Source organism: Bison bison, unplaced genomic scaffold, assembly GCF_000754665.1.
Source record: "Bison bison bison isolate TAMUID 2011002044 unplaced genomic scaffold, Bison_UMD1.0 scf7180017864527, whole genome shotgun sequence".
In the NCBI taxonomy this organism is placed as follows: domain Eukaryota; kingdom Metazoa; phylum Chordata; class Mammalia; order Artiodactyla; family Bovidae; genus Bison; species Bison bison.
In genome coordinates this window covers 12,028,422-12,045,840 of record NW_011495078.1, presented here as the reverse complement: position 1 = coordinate 12,045,840, position 17,419 = coordinate 12,028,422, and the positions used below count along the sequence as shown (strand labels likewise).

General features: G+C 47.7%; 1 protein-coding gene across 1 annotated transcript in view; it reads left to right on the top strand.

The window, feature by feature from the left end:
• Positions 1 to 17,419, top strand: part of FARP1 (FERM, RhoGEF (ARHGEF) and pleckstrin domain protein 1 (chondrocyte-derived)) — a 275,711-nt gene that overhangs the window by 238,589 nt on the left and 19,703 nt on the right. The window contains 1 exon segment of the mRNA XM_010831560.1: positions 15,669 to 15,750. Within this exon segment, the coding sequence (XP_010829862.1) occupies positions 15,669 to 15,750 (82 nt within the window).

Genomic DNA, 17,419 nt, shown 5'->3' with positions numbered 1-17,419 from the left:
TGGAACTGACCTAAATACTCAGGAAGAGCAGGCTGGATAAAAATATTAAGTCTGTTTTATTAAGTACCATATAAAATATTAATCTCTGGATGCAAAACATCAGGAGAAATCGTCTGTACCGTGGAATGCAAAGTCCCTTGGCCCAAAATGGAAACTTCTGCAGAAAATTCTTACGGGTTTTTTTTTTTAAAGACATCTATAGACACATGAGGAATTGACTATCTAGTAAGCATGCGTCTGAAAAATGCCAGGAGATAATAGCAGAGGCTTTCTATCCACTGCATACTGTGTCCATCCTCACTACAGGTGAGAGTTTGGTTCAAGGTGTTCTCAGGGGTGTTTTAGTGACTGTAGCCGGAGACCTGGATGAGGTGGTCCCACCCTGGGGGATTCCAAGTAGGGCATCCGGGCACTGGTTAACAGGCTCACAGAGCTACTCCCTGTGCTGTGAAGCAAATGTGCTCAGATACCCAACTTTGTATGTTTCTTATACCTGGAGAGAATTCAGTGCACCTTTCTTTGCTGTGATAGAAGGAAGTGGGAAGCTTTACTCACGTGCCCCAGGCAGGAGAGCTCAGCTTGGACTGAGGAAGAACAGGTATAAAAATCAGCTCCACTGGAGATGACAAGAGGCTGAAAGTGCCAGTTTAGACTCTTACTCTCGATTGGTGCTATGAATAGAAAAGAAATACCACTTTTAGAAATTTTTTAAAAATGCTCTGTAGCATCTAACTCTGTGTTCCCAAAAGTGACTGGGAAGCTTTCAGTTGTGTTCTGCCATGTTGCCTCCTCAAGTCATGCAGAGTTGAGTGATGCTTTGGTAGTGAAGCTGAAGACATTCTAGCTCTGGAGAAACCAATCCAGCAGTTCATTTTCTGGCCAGTGAGATGCGTGTTCATACAGTCTTCCTATAAGCTCAGAGCATCTTGAGATGTGTCATACGGCAGTTTGGTCCACATAGCAGTCGATTTAAATAAGGTTGGGGAGGTCACACACAGGAGCTGTCCTCAGTTGGCAGTGCCCTGGCAGCCCAGTGTGGTGGCTTCAGCTCACTCGCTGCCACTGGCAGAACAGTAGTTGCCTCGGTTCTTGTCCCCTCATGGGAAAGAATTCAGACAAGAGGCGTAGAGCAGTTTTCAGCAGCAAGACTTTTATTAAGCAAAGTGAAAGTATGCTCCTGAGAAAACAAGAGTGTGAGCTGTCTGGAAACCAGAGCAGTCCCACAGTGGGGGTGTGTGTGTGTGCTCAGTCATGTCTGACTCTTGGCGATCCCAAGGACTGTGGCCCTCCAGGCTCCTCTGTCCATGGGAATTCCTAGAAAAGAATGCTGGAGTGGGTTGCCATGCCCTCCTCCAGGGATCTTCCCCACCTAGGGATGGACCCCACGTCTTCTGCCCTGGCAGGCAGATTCTTTACCACTGCACCTCCTGAGAAGCCTACGATGGGGGTAGGGTTGGGTTTTTAGCTTAGTGGCCCCTCCCTGTGTCCTGCGTCCTTTGACTGACAAGTTGTTGACAGCTTTGGGTTATATAACTTGCCCCTGAGTGTGCAGGCGCCAACCCATAGGCACCCAAGCAAAATCTGGGGTTGGGGAGGGGAGGGAGCAAAAACTGTAATGCTCACTTATTTTAATGACAGTGTCATGAACCCTGGGTTGCTGAGTCACTTCTGAGGTCTTGGTGTGCCTGCAGCAACCTGTTCTGGCACTTTTATCTCGCTTGGCCCTGACTGGGCTGGAAACTTGAAGGGTGGTCCTTGACCACAAGAGGGGAGGATCTGTGGGCATGTCCTGATTCCCAGTGTCCAGAGTGAGGAGGGAAGGATGACCCCGTCCGGATGGAGGGGCAGGGATCTTCTCACTTGTAACTACTGACACTTCTCAGTACTGACACTGCCACCAGAGAACTTTGTCAAGCTGTACGAAACACATTTCATTTTAGAAGGACTGCCACGCTCTTGGGTTTATCCATGATCATACATCTTTAGCCTTTATCTGTGAAAGAGTGTCCAGCAGCTTTAAAAAGCACCTGCTATCATTTATTTCCCCAGAGAATTTTCAGTAGTGTGTCTTTCAAAGGTCTATAATTTTATTCATGTTTTCCGTGAGGATGCCAGAAGCGTGTTAAAGACTCAAGGCTAGAGAGAGAGCACACACAGTCAATATGCAGCTCCATCAACTTGACCTTCAGCAGCTTTGCAACAATGGACCCCCAGCATACTGATGACGTTTATCGGGAGTCAGTGTCCAAGTGTGCCGTTCAGTTCAGCTAATCAGTTCCTTGAGTGCATGATGAAAATGACCTGGCTCGGCAGGAATTCATGGCAGAAGGCTGAGTGTGAATGAGTTAAATGTGAGCCAACAGAATGAGAGAGAGAGAGAGAGAGATCAATGTCGGTTCTATCTGTGGCTCTCAACATCAGCTGCTCATTAAAATCACCTGGAACATTTAAGGAAAAAAAGTATCTTGATAACCAGGCGCAGAACACCAGACAGCCGTATCAGAATCCCTGAGAGGTAGAATGTAAGTGTCAGTAGTTCCTAAAGCTTCCTAGGTAATTATTCCAATGTGCAGCCAAGGTCGTGAACCTCTTCCATAGAATGTGCCTCATTAGGAGGAGACCAAGGATTGCCCCTTGGAACTTCAAGGCTCAGAGCTCCCTCAGAATACTGTACCCAGTTCTGAGTGTCATGTTTGAAATGGGCTAATAGAATGCATTTCATTAAAAAAAAAAAATGTTGGAAGTATGGGCATTTGGCCTCAAAGAGAAGATTTTGGAAAAGAAGATGGCCCTTTTCAGGCTGGTTGTATGAAAGAGGGTGTCAGCATCATCTTAGTTGTACCAGAGGACAAAATTTAAACAAAGGAGTGAGTTTCCCAAGAGGTACCTTGTGTCTGAGCATAGAAAAGGGTTTCACAGCAAGTGCAGCTTAGCGATGACAGGCTGCCTTCCAAGGCAGTTGGCTCCTCCGCCTCGGTGTTTCTTGAGCTGAGGTTGCCCATTTCCAGAAGCTACTTATCTATTTGACAAAACCCCAAACCTGGCAGGGCATTAGGGTCACTTGGGGTTGGTGGGCCAGTGGAGTTTTGAAAAACTATAAATTGCTACATTGTACCCAGCCCTCCTTTATCAGAATGTTGGGGTGAGATCCAGAAATTTGGACTTTTTCAATGCTTTTGAGATGACTGATGAATGATTTTCCTGGAACAATTCATGTGCAGTGTCTGAGAAACCAGTGACCCTATGATTCTTTGGTTTGCATTTTACTTATAACTCTGTTTCTTCTATAAGCAGTGAATGAATGCATGGATGAGTGAGCATGTGCCAGGCTTCGTCTGCTGGAGACTTGCAGTCTCAGGGGAGGGGGCAGGCCCTCTCGTGGCTGAATGGGCCATGTCCAACGAGGGCATCCCTGGCTAGTTCTGTCTTGGAGGACATGTGGGCCATTAATGCCCGCACAGAAGAAGCAGGCCATGAGCAAATATGTTCAATGAGAAGAAGGGATCACATAAGGGATCCCTTAATAAAGGGATCCTTTATTAAGAAAGGAGGTTGCTCTGGGTTATTGACAGACCATGTGTGTGTGTGTGTGTGTGTATTCTGAGATGGGAGACACGGACTGGCCCACGTGGAGTGGGCTGGCAGTGTCTGCATCCTTCATCACACCAACACCTGAGATCCACGTCCAGCGGTCTACAGCCTCATTTCCTCACCTATAAGCGAGATGTGGCCTCCACCTCACCGGGATGTTACACCAAGTAAATGAGACAGTGTCTGTAAAAGGCTTGGCGTCCTGTCCCCCACAGAGGAAGGGGGAAAGGCTGACCATCTTTTAATATAAACTTCTATAAATTGAAATCTTAGATTTAGGGAAAAGTTGCCATGAGAATAGTTTCTGCACACTCCTTTTCCAGACCCTCCCCTTGATGTCAGCTTCTTACATCACTGGGCACGTTCCTCAAACCTAAGAAACCAGTGTTGGTTCTTCTGTTAAAAAGCGAAATCTGAGCAAGTAAAATTGAAAGGTCTGATTGGCTCTACTGAATGATTCATGAATGGGCAGTGTCCCAGGTGGCAAGGAGGGAGGAGCTCCAGAAACGGAAAGGCTTCCCTGGGGACTCGAACAGTAAGAACCTGCCTGCCAGTGCAGGGGACCTGGGTTCCATCCCTGGGTCGGGAAGATGCCCTGGAGGAGAACCTGCCTGCCAGTGCAGGGGACCTGGGTTCCATCCCTGGGTCGGGAAGATGCCCTGGAGGAGGGCATGGCAACCCACTCCAGTATTCTTGCCTGGAATTCCATGGACAGAGAGCCTGGTGGGCTACAGTCCATGGGGTCACAAAAAAGTTGGGCATGACTTTAGTTAACTAACTAGTGTTAGAAAACTAACACTTTTAACTTTACAAGCAAAACACGGAATAAACCACGTTATTTCAGATGTAGGTATCCTACCTGGGGGACAGCAGGGGTCTGTGTGGCAGATGACCTCATCTTCCTTTGGGGATCAAGAGGGCCCATGTGACCAATGACTTCATTGGTACTGACCAGTGGCTGACTGGTTAGGATGACCTTCCTGGGGGAGGTTGTGACTGTGGAGAGATCAATGGTTAGGTACTAAGTCTTGGCTTTAGCTCAAGTGACTCCATTTTGGGCCTGTCCTTTCTCTTCTAACACTACGTTATTAACTAAACTCCAAACTTTAACCAGTGATAGTATTTTTAATTATTGTTAATGGAAATCTAAAGTTTACCATGTACCTCAAGGTCCCCCAGATTTGGGGCTTAAATGTCACCACCGCTGTGCTTTTCTTTGCTGCCCTAAGTTACGCTGTCATATACTTCCATCAGCAGTGGGAAATCATAAGACAGAAAAAGTACCAGGATGTTTTCCTGTATGATTAGGCTGGAGCCTGGTTCAGCAAACACACCTGCTCCTGTCCAAATGGTGCATTCTCCCAAGTCAATGCTGGTAGAAGAGGCTGGCCTGTTTCATTCAGGCCCAAGCCCAAGTTACCCCGTTTCTTCAAAAACAAGGAAACAGTTTCAGTGACTTCTGAAAACACACATTGTGCTTTTTCTTTTGAAAGTGAGGACGTTTTACTCAGCTGTTCAAACGCGTTCAGAGAAAGCCACTGAAGATCTTTGGCCTTTGGGCAGGAGCCCCACATTCCAGGCCTAAAATGACTGGCAGGTGCTGGGCACAGACTAGGCCAAGTCATTCCCCAGAGATGGACACAGCCCTGCCCCAGGTTCTGCCGGGGATGGAACTCGGCTGGTGGGGAACTGGGACCCAGGGAGGGGCATGCAAGGAGGCATGGGTAGGCTCTGGGCACACAGCTTCCAAGAAGGATCAGCTGGGTTCAAGAAAACAATGTGATTGCCATTGAACTGAACACTTGCAAAATGGTTATGGTGGTATATATTAGGTTTTATAGTGAAAAAGAACTGTAAGTCACCCAGTCGTATCCGACTCTTTGCAACCCCATGGACCATAGTCCCCCAGGCTCCTCTGTCCATGGCATTTTCCAGGCAAGAATACTGGAGTGGGTTGCCATTTCCTCCTCCAAGGGATCTTTTGTTGTTGTTCAGTCAGTAAGTTGTGTCTGACTCTTTGCTACTCCATGGACTGGCACGCCAGGCTACCCTGTCCTTCACTGTCTCTTAGAGTTTGCTCCAACTCATGTCTGTTGAGTTGATGATGCCATCCAACCGTCTCATGCTCTGTCGCCCCCTTCTCATCATACCCTCCATCTTTCCCTGCATCAGAGTCTTTTCCATTGAGTCGGCTTTTTGCATCAGGTGGCCAACGTATTAGAGCTTCAGCATGCATCAGTCCTTCCAATGAATATTCAGGGTTGATTTCCTTTAGGATTGACTGGTTTGGTCTCCTTGCTGTCCAAGGGACTCAAGAGTCTTCTCCAGCACCACAGTTCAAAAGCATCAGTTCTTCGGTGCTCAGCCTTCTTTATGGTCCACCTCTCACATCGGTACATGACTACTGGAAAAACTATGACTATTCACACCTTTGTTGGCAGAGATATCTCTTTGCCGACAGTCTTTAGCCACAATTTTTTAAAAAATAGAAAAAAACAAAATCATAGGGAATCTGATGCAGAAGAAGACGAGACTTCAAAACAGTGCTTTGCACACAAAGGTCACCATGTCTGTGGGTTCTCTGTGGGCGTCCCCAAGGGCTTTCCTGAATTAGCTCATGGGAACCTCAGAGGCGGGCAGGTGAGCCTTATGTGACAGGTGTTGGCTGATTGAACTGCCTCCATTCTGACCCAGTCAGCATTCACGGCCAGGCCTTGAGACGTTAAGTTGAATGTTAAGACCTCAGTTTGAAGCTAAGAGTACCATTTTACTCCCAGCAGAGCTTGGGGGTTCAGAATGCAGCTGGCCTGGGCGGGGCTTACCTGTCCAGGTGCGTTGCCACCTGAAGGCAGACGTCACAATGCAGTTTCAATTCTCAACAGCTTCCTCATTCTTGGAGGCGCTTTTCAACTCCCATTGTTATTTCCCTTGACTGCCCTACCACTCTGTGAGGTCCATGGGCTTTGTTTTAAACAGGTGGGAAAGTAGAAACAGGCTTTTTTTTTTTTACCTTTCTTAAGTGACCCAGTGAGGGGTGTGGTAGGCAACCCGGCTGGTCAGACACTTTGATCCCGAGGTGGAGACCTTTGACGTTAATAAACTCCATGTCTTCTCTGGCCTGTGCTTGAGCTTGGGGTCGTCAGGAGCCTGGTGACCGGACAGCCTGTTGTCAGGAGCTTGGTGTGCGCCGGCGGCTCCTGCAACAGGGCGGGAAGAGGCACTGTTCATTTTCCTCGTTCTGTGGCCACCACCCCCAAAGGTCGCTTGCTCGCCCTCCAGCCAGGGCAGTTTCTCACAGCGTCCTGTTGTGGTTGGTTGGGTCAGGAGCACACATGTGTACCACACACGCGGACATGCCCCCCCCACCCCCGGCCCCTCTTCTCAACCCCGAGAGTCCGCCTCCCCACACTTCATCTCTGGATCCCCGAGGATGGACCGGACCCTGGCCACCATCCTTTTGAGAGGTGGCCAGTGGCAAGTGGTTCCTGCCACACCGTAACGCGCTGGCTGACTCTGCCACGCAGGTCGTTTATATGACATGAAATCTTTGTTCCCCCCGAAGTTGATGACTGTGGACTGTTTCCCACATCCACATAAAGGAAAGGATCTGATTTCCATATTATTTTTGTTGTCGCCCAAGATCAAAATATTTGTAAAGGTTGACTGCAGAGAAGCCCTGTAATTATTTCATGGGGGAATTAGTCCTGCCTCACACACTTTGTTCATGGTTGGATTAATTCTTTCGTTCGCCAGCTCCTGTCGTTGCCATAGTGCATTTACCACCGGCAATGACAACTTTGCTCATTTAGAGTAAAATCAGCTGTGCTGCCTTGTCTCGTGGAACGAACGTTCTCGTGTGACGAGGGATCCCACTGCCTCACAGGCTCGCCATGCTTCTGCAGCTCCAGCCGTAATGAGTTTTTTGTCCTGAAGAGGAAGTTAGGGTGTCGACCCTGCATGTCAGAAATCCCCAAGTCATTCTCGAATCCAGCAGGGTCGATTAACCGCATTGATTTTCCACCTGTAAAATTGACTTAGCCCAGCTCAGTAAGCTATGACTCCTCCCTCCCTCCGTCCTCCACCAACCTCCATCTTTCCTTCTCTGAATTCCCGAGACGTTTACTAACCTTCCTGTGTCACCCGCCCATCCTGGCTCACCTAGAATCTCAGCTGCTGATGCACGAGTCTGATGCAGATGCTGATGCATCTGCCAAGACTGTGGTTTCCTCCAGGCGGACCTGCTCCTGGGTCTCAGAGTTTCGGGTGGAAGTCCAGGTGATGCGTGCCTGTTAGAACAAATGAATGGTTTCTCGTTGGTAAACTGCATCACAACTCTTGTTAAGGCTCATTTTTATTTAGGGCTTCCCTGATAACTCAGTTATCAGGAGAAATCTGCCTGCAATGCAGGAGACCCCGGGTCGATTCCTGGGTCATAAAGATTCCCTGGAGAAGGGATAGGCTACCCACTCCGGTGTTCTTGGGCTTCGCTTGTGGCTCAGCTGGTAAAGAATCCACCTGCAATGCCAGAGACCCCGGTTCGATTCTTGGGTTGGGAAGATGCCCTGAAGAAGGGATAGGCTACCCACTCCAGTGTTCTTGGATTTCCCTTGTGACTCAGCTGGTAAAGAATCCGCCTGCAGTGCCAGAGACCTGGGTTCGATCCCTGGGTTGGGAAGATTCTCTGGAGAAGGGAAAGGCTACCCACTCCAGTATTCTGGCCTGGAGAATTCCATGGACAGTCCATGGGGTCGCAAAGAGTCGGACATGACTGAGCGACTTTCACTTCACTTCATTTCACTTAAATTCTTTTATGCTTCATCTTCCACAAAGATTTTGAGACAGTTAACAAGTAGAAAACAATACAAGATAAGGATAAGTGAAGACATCGAAAGTGGACTGTCCCATATGGTAGCCACTAGCTACTTGGAGCAGTTTAAAATAATTTAAAAATTCAGTTTCTCAGTAACACAAGCCACATTTCAAGTGTTATTAGACCCATGTGACTAGTGGCTGCGTTTAGGGCAGCAGGCATAAAACACATTTCCATCATCATAGAAAGTGCTTTCTCACAGCATCGAGAGGTACAAACTATTGGGTATAAGATCGGCCGCAGGAATATATTGTACAATATGGGGACTGGAGCCAATGTCTTGTAGTAACTGTGAGTGGGTTGTAACCTTTAAAAATTGTATTAAAAAGAACGAATAGTACTCATTACACCAAACACAGGGCCCACCACACAACACTTGCTCAAAATACTTAGGAAACAAATTCATAAAAATGTCTTGGTTTCCTCTGGGGTAAATTGTAAAGATGATTTAGTTTGTTGTTGTGTTTCAAAGGCTCAAAGCAGAAAGGCGCCTGGCAAATGATGATGGACTGTGCTTTTACACTTAGAAAATCTGTATTCACATGCAAAGTCTGCAGCATGTTAATATTAAAAATAAAATACCGTTAGTGCTTCCCACCAGGGAAGCTGTCCAGAGTCACTGAGGTTGTATTCAAAACGCAGGACTCAAATCTGTTCCCCTGCTTCAGGCAGATCTACTTCTCTTGTGTAAAAGCTTTTGTTTGAAAATATTTTCACTGGCTTTTAAAAGAAGGTTGTGCAAAAAAGGTTTAAAATCATTACTTTCAAATTAAACCATGAAACTCACTGGAGACAAGGCAGTGTGATCTACCTGGAAAAAAGCTTGGAAGAATACACAGTGGAAGAAAGTTAGGGCAAGATATGGATCGTGGATATACAATGGGGGGCAATACACTTTTTAATATAAATTAATTTAAAATTTCATCTTTGTTTCAAAGGCAAGAAAATCACTTTAAGGATGCTGGGATCTTCCCACTGTATCCTGCCCAGACTAAGCTTCACTCCCTCCCCCTAGGGGGCCAGTGGTGGCTGGTGATTGTTTCCTTTTAACACGGGAGTAAAATTGCCTGTTCTCAAGCATATGCAGGAGCTATTTTTCTTGAATTGTCTGCCTTGCTCCTGTCTGTGTAGCCCACTGTGCTTGAAGAGCAGGCTACCTTTTTGTTTGTTTGTTTAGAAAAATGGAAATGATTTTCCCAATTGCAGGTGGATTTCTGCTGGAACACAGGCCGCTGATGAGTTTGAAAATGCCCTTCTATTGTGCTCTGTTTTAATGCATGGCCGTCAACAGAACCAAACCCAGGTCTCTTCTGGTGCTATCAAGCCTGCCTGTGAGTGGGCTGTCACTCTCGTGCCTCGTATTGAACTGGACCTGGTAAACTTGGAAGAAGAAAAGCTATAGCTTCAGGCAAATCTATAATGTGTGCATAGCTGACAAGCACAAGGTAGCTGAGGGCTTGAGGCTGCTGTGTCTACCTGAGCCAGAGGACAGGATGGTCGCGTACCTGTCGCTACTGGGGGCAAATAGTGTCCCCCAGCCCAGCAGGAACGCCTCACAAATGCCTTCCCTGCAAGTGGCAGTGTGAATTAGTTCACATTCATGAGGTTTCTCCTCCAGGGATTTCAAAGGCTATTGAAATTCATCAAAGAATATTGAAATCCACATCTATTACATGCAGCTAATATATATACACACACACATATGAAATCTATTACTCTGGCTAATTTGTTGCTTTTTGAACCCAGCTGCCCTTCCTGCCCTACATATTAGTGGAAGATTTGTCTTTACTCATTTGCTCACTTACATATTCTTTTATTTAGATACACATAGACATACAGATACATAGATGCATAGCTTCCCAGATGGTGCTAAGATAAAGAACCCGCCTGCCAATGCAAGAGGTCCCCTGGAGGAGGGCGTGACAACCCACTCCAGTATTCTTGCCAGGAAAATCCCATGGAGAGAGACGCCTGGCGGGCTACAGTCCATAGCGTCGAACAGAGTCAGACACAACTAAAGCAGTTTAGCACAATAACAGCACAGATACACACACACACACACACACACACAATTACAGCCTCTTTTCTTCCCCCCACATAGAATCATAGGAACCACAAGGAATGGTAAGAATTAGGGCATGATGTTTGTTTTGCAAATGAGGCCTAAAAATTCACACAAAGTTAAATCTGTTTTCTTGGAGTCAGAGAGTACCCCCGGCCCAGAGCTGAGTTTAAAAAGTCAGCCCTTTTAGCTCCAAGATATGTGGTTTTGCTTTAATGTTTTAATCTAATGAGCTGAGTCTTTGCTTTGTTGTGAGAGGGAGGAAAGGGTGGAGCCTTGGTCTGTCTGTAGTGGTGAATGAAACGTTTACAGAGGGTCTGGAAGAGTCAGAGATTCTGCGTGTGTGTGTGTGTGTGTGTGTGTGTGTGTGTTCAACCTTGTGCTGAGACAACACTTAGTTGTGCCCTGGAGCACGTTAATCATGGTGCACAGGTCAGAATTCAGCATCTGGGAGGCTTCTTGGTACATGGGTTTCCAGTGCGAAATTGTCAAAAGAATTTTCCGCTGCATTGTTGCACAGTAATTAGCCAGACAGTGAATACACGGCCCCACCTTCCCAACAAGGACCCTTTTCTTGTGAGGTTAACATCCAGAGGCTGTTCCGGAAAAGCTGTAATTACTTTTCCATGTTCTCCATAATCAAGTGAGCTTTTAGCTCTTTACAATAAGGCCAGTGCACTGGACTTGTGGGTTCACTGGCGTTCACATGCAGAGGAAGCGTAAGTGTGATGGTAATTCTCTACGGAGCAGCCGGGGCACAGGTCTCGCCCCCTTTCCTGAGGACTGACTCCATGTTCCACCCCTGCTGAGTGCCAGCCTGGTTTCATCGCGTGGCCTCAGTCTGCCCCTGCTCAGTGGATTGACTGGGCACAGAGGATCCGTGATGCCATCCCAGAGCAGTTTCCCAAATGAAATAAAGACTGAAGACCGAGGGAGACAGATAAGGTTCTGCTGGCCAGGCAAAGCAGGAAGGAAGGTCCCCCTTGGCGTCTGGGTTTTAGCATCAGTGCACTTCTCTTTTGATAAAGAGTTGGTAAAGGAAGAAAGGAAGTTAAGTCAATCCAGCTTGGCCTCCATCACCACTTCCTGCCCCTCCTCCCTGCCTGCTCCACTGCTCCTGGTTTTCCGTGGGTCAGGATGCTGTCTGTGAGAGACAGAAGATTGTTCACTACCAGTGGGAGCCGACACCCCCAATTCTCCGCCCGCCCAGTCCAGAGCATTCTCACTAAAATATCTAGATGATGTCCTCTGGATGAACTGAGGACCTGTCTCATGTGCATTGCCAAGTGGCACGCCCATTTGGAAGTTCGGGGTCATGACTTAGGTTCCGAGATGATAGCTGCATACCTGGAAATCAAGCATAAGTTGTGTCTTCCCTCTCTTTATTGAAACCAGGCTGTTCTAGTTCAGCAGTTCGGTCCTTCTTTGTTGTTCAGATGTGGTGGAGAGGGAAGGAGAATTTCCCAGCTCCTAAGAGAGCTTTGCCGTGATGCTGAAGGTGCGAGGTTGGGTGGTTCTAAACACCAGGAAGCCTCCGTTTCTGGCAGGAGCTCCTTCCTGCGCAAAGTGTGTAAGCAGAAGAAGCAACCTGTAAATTCACAACTTCACCACGCACTCACACAGGATCCACAGAATAGCCAAACGATAAACATCTCTGTTGTGACCCAATTAAGAACCGTTCACCAAAGATCCAAAGATACCACACCCCTGTAGCTGATGGGGTAGAATAATTTCTGATCATGAGCAGAGAGCTGAATGCTGTCTCAGGAGGAGAAAGGGAAAGTGTCAGCTGCTCGGTCATGTCCAGCAACTCCATGGACTGTAACCCACCAGGCTCCTCTGTCCATGGGTTTCAACAAGCAAGAATACTGGAGTGGGTAGCTATTCTCTTCTCCAAGGGATCTTCCTGGTCCAGGATCGAACCTCGGTCTCCTGCATTAGCAGGCAGATTTTTTACCATCTGAGCCACCAGGAGAGTCTAGTCTAAGTCAGAGGCTGGAGCGTTCTCCACTGAGGCTGCTTTGGGGGGGATGAGGGAGGCAGACCAGTGTGGATAACTGAGGCTCCTGGCTTGAGGCTGAGGCAGGACAGTTGCTTCATTAAGGAACAAAATGGAGGAAGGAGATGAGATTTTGGCAGCAAGATAAATACCTCTGTGCAGAATCTCTTGAGTTTGAGATTCCTATGAGGTGGCTTCCCTTGGAGCTTAGTTGGTAAAGAATCTGCCTGCAATGCAGATTCCTGGGTTCAATTCCTGGGTCAGGAAGATCCCCTGGAGGAGGAAATGGCAACTCGCTTCAATATTCTTGCCTGGAGAATGCCCATGGACAGAGGAGCTTGGCGAGCTACAGTCCATGGGGTCGCAAGAGTCGGACACGACTGAGTGACTAAGCCACCACATTCACTGTGTCATCTTCATATCCACCACCATGAGGTCACTCAGGCAGCAACCTCTGAAAGTCATAAAATACAGGGCCTGGGTCAGTAACTACATAGTTCATTGAGGTTAGATGTGGCATCGTGAGTTGAAACCATGGAGACTAGAAAGGCTTGCTTAGGGAGAGGTAGAAATGAAGAGAGAGAAGATAGCCAGGGATGGGTTCTCAAAACACAGAAACAGATTAGGAATGGCCTGAAGAGGAGGGCTTGGCAAACAGGACTGAAGATGTCACCTGGAGAGAAACCAGAGAGCAGGGCCAGGGCGTTTGGGACCAACCAGCCGCGAGTGGGTGACCAGGAGCAGGAGTGGCAGTACTTCCTTGGTGGATTAGGTAACTCAGAGGTCAGCGGCAGTGTTGCACAGAGCCATTTCAGGCAGCGGCGAGAAGAGACGCCATGCTTTAATCAGAAGAGAAGTGCATAGTAATTGAGGCCATCGGCCAGCTTGTTTGTCTTGGCAGCTAAGAGGAAGCAGAAGGATTGAGGAATTCTGCATCGGGGTGGAAAAGAATGGAATAGGTTAACAAGAGGACAGCCCCTTCTAGAAAAACAATACAGATGAACTTATTGGTAAAGCAGAGACAGACACAGATGCAGAGAACAAGTGTACCGCGACACCAGGGCGGGGAGAGAGAGAGGGTGGGATGAATTGGAAACTGGGGCTGACATAAACCCACTACTGTGGATAAATAGGTAACCACTAAGAACCTACTGCAGAGCACAGGGAACTCGGGTAAGTGCTGTGTGGTGACCTAAATGGGAAGGAAGTCCAAGAAAAAAAAGGGGGGATATGTTCCTACGTGTAACTGATTTATTTTGGTGTACAGTAGAAACTAACAGAATTGTAAAGCAACTATATTCCAGTAAATATTAAATGAAAAAGAGAAAGACAGCCGTAGAAGACCCTGGCAGGGGCTGGGAACATCATGGGCACCCTCACTGCTTTTATTTTATAGAAGCTTTAATGCCCTGATGGGTCTGGCTGCTTGTCTCTCCTGAGATGTAATTCCCAGTCTACGCTCAGTTATAAACGGTGGAGTACGTGGCGTTGTCACTGCTTGGTGTGGGGAGAGGGGAGCTGGGAGAGGAGCCAGTCTTCCTGTTTGTCTGCTCCGACGTTTCTATCCCCTTCAGTGCTAAGTCCCTTCAGTCGAGTCCGACTCTGTGATCCCATGGACTGCAGCCCAGCCGGCTCCTCAGTCCATTGGATGTTCCAGGCAGGAATACTGGAGTGGCTTGCCATGCCCTCCTCCAGGGGATCTTCCAAGCCCAGGGATCGAACCCGCATCTCCTACATCTCAGGCGTTGGCAGGTGGGCTCTTTACCACTAGTACCACCTGGAAAGCCTCGCTCAGTCCCTTCCTCCCTGCCCTCCTCTCCCATCCTGAGAGCCTTGCTGTGTGCGAGGTTGAGCAGGTAGTTCTGGAAAGCTCCTAATGCCAAGAGGAGGGGATCATCCCTCCCGGTGCTGGAGGCTTCGGGCAGCAGCGCCTGTGGGTGTGAATTACTGTCCTCCACACTCGGGGTGTGGGTATTTTCCTCCACCCTGAGCACGTCTCACCTCCCTGCCCAGATTTTTACCTTTTTTTCATTTTTAGTTTGTCCCTTTTCCTTAAATTGGCTTCTGGCTATCCTGAACAGTTGAAGGTATTAGCCAGGTTCGTTGTTGAAAAATCATGTTTTAATTTTCTCTGGGAGATTCAGCGGGTTAATTGGCAGATATGCACAGGTATGGTGGCTAGAAGTGTATAGGCTGGGTTCCTGGGCTCAGGTCCAAGCTCCAGCCTTCTGATCACTGACATTAGACATGTTGCTTGGTTTCTTTGTGCCTCAGTATTTAGCTCTTTAAAGAGGGTGATGGTGGTACCTGGTCACAAGGCTGCCAAGAGGATTCAGTGACTGGTCGGTGCCTGTAATATGCTCAGCACTGTGTGGTCAGTGCTCAGTAACTGAAGCTGCCATTATTATTAATAATATTCCTTTACTCACTGCTGTTTAAGCCCCTAGATTATCAATATTGGATACAGCCTAGAGCCAAAGAGAAATTAATATATATACCCACATGCTCCATTCAAAACACCCATGTCTTTGTCTTCCACCACCCAGCATGTCCGGGGGACCCCTGACCCATCTGAATACCTGGGACCCCATCCTGCCCTCTTCTGGGTCGTTCTTCACATAGCCACCTCTGTAAGGGGGTCTCCTGCACGCCCTCAGTTATATTTTTCTCTTGCCAAGGGCTTTTCACACAGCCCTTTGTCTGCTTCAGGTAAGGACTCTTGGGAGCAGAAACCTTGATTTTTGAGGCTAAGCCTGGCTTCTTACAAGTGTCTGTTAGTCCCTGTCTGTGAGAAAGAATCAGTTTCATGAGCTTGTTCCTGCAAGTCATCTCCTCATTGTTCTAACGCTGAGAAAATCACCCAAGCGTGGATGGAAAAAGAAATGTAAAATGAGATCAAATTAAAGTGAACAGATGTGGCTCTTCCCTGCCACTTGCAGAGCACAAGTGGACTTCTTTGTCTGCAGGAGGACTGGGGTCATTTTGAAGTCTCCTAGCGCCGATGTCCTGTGAGACAGAGAAAGGAAAGTAGAGATAGGTCAGCGGATTGGAAGACGTGAAGGTTGATGGTTTGTCATCTGGGGCTGGCACGTTGATTGGTCATGTTGTCACTGCTAACGCTTTGGTTTCCAACCCTTTGCTCCCAGGGAAGGCCGCTCGAATGCCCACATCAGAGGAGATTACCAAAGAATCGGAGACGTGATGCTGAAGAACATTCAGGGGATGAAGGTAAGCTGCTGGTGGGGGAGGGGAGGTGGGGCGGGGCTCCCCTGGGAAGATAACTCAGACTGTGATCCCCACCTGTGATTCGCATCTGCGTATAGCACAGCCTTGGGGGAACTCCTGCCTCCTCTGGATAATTTTATTTGGCGGCATAAAAGAAAATCCAGTTCAGTACTTTCCCAAAGCTCTGTGTTGTAACCAGAACAACAGGTGTTCTCTATGAGTCATTTGAAAAAAGCTGTGTAGACAAACATTGGTTGACTGAGCATTTCACTGGTAGTCAGTTGTTTTGGCTTCTTCGACAGAAATATTGGATTCAGAGCTATGTAGGAATTCCAGGCAATTCTGTGACTTTCAGTCAGTTTATAAGGTAAATATATTTTTGACCATTAAGTGATATCTGCTAAGCTAAGTTGCTTCAGTCGTGTCCGACTCTGTGCGACCCCATAGACGGCAGCCCACCAGGCTCCCCCGTCCCTGGGATTCTCCAGGCAAGAACACTGGAGTGGGTTGCCATTTCCTTCTCCAATGCATGAAAGTGAAAAGTGAAAGGGAAGTCACTCAGTCGTGTCCGACTCCTAGCGACCCCATGGACTGCAGCCTACCAGGCTCCTCCGTCCATGTTTTTCCAGGCAAGAGTGCTGGAGTGGGTGCCATTGCCTTCTCCGTAAGTGATATCTAACTGACACCAAAGAATGAAGGTCTCCCAAAATGTCGGGACAGTGAACCATAGTCTGCCTCTTGTTTGAAATCTTCCCACCTCTTAGGTCTGAAATTTCATTTTTGCCTTTTGCTCGAATCCATTAGTAATTCCTTTAAAAATGGAACATTTTAACTCACACAATTTATCTTTCAAATATGAATACATCTCTGTGTGTGTGAGTCACTCAGTTGTGTCTGACTCTGCAACCCCATGGACTGTAGCCTGCCAGGCTCCTGTGTCCATGGAATTCCCCAGGCAAGAATACTGGGGTAGGTAGACACATCAACCCTGAATATGCATTGGAAGGACTGATGCTGAAGTTGACTACTTGATGCGAAGAACTGACACACTGGGAAAGACTGTGATGCTGGGAAAGAATGAGGGCAGGAAGAGAAGGGGGTTACAGAGGATGAGATGGATGGATGGCATCACTGACTCAATGGACATGAGTTTGAGCAAACTGCAGGAGATAGTGAAGGACAGGGAAGCCTGGAGTGCTGCAGTCCACGGGGTTGCAAAGACTGCGTCCATGGGTCAGACACGACTCAGTGACTGAACCACAACCTTCATTCCCTTCTCCAGGGGATCTTTCCAACCCAGGGATCAAACCTGGGTGTCCTGCATTACAGGTGGCTTCTTTACTGTCTGAGCTGCCAGGAAAGCCTGAATACATTTGTAGTTAACGTTTTAAAGCAATCTTCCTGTAGCTCAACCTCCAAAGCCTGTCTAACAACCTTAACTAATAACTAAGCTTGTTGTTTAATCTCTAAGTCGTGTCTAACTCTGCAACCTCTGTCCATGGGATTTCCCAGGCAAGAATACTGGAATGGGTTGCCATTTCTTTCTCCAGGGGTTCTTCCCAACCGAGGGATCAAACCTGCATCTCGTGCATTGCAGGCGAATTCTTTACCCGCTGAAGAAGGCAGGTTGCCTGTCCATCCAACCATCTTTCACCATCAGTCCATCCAACCA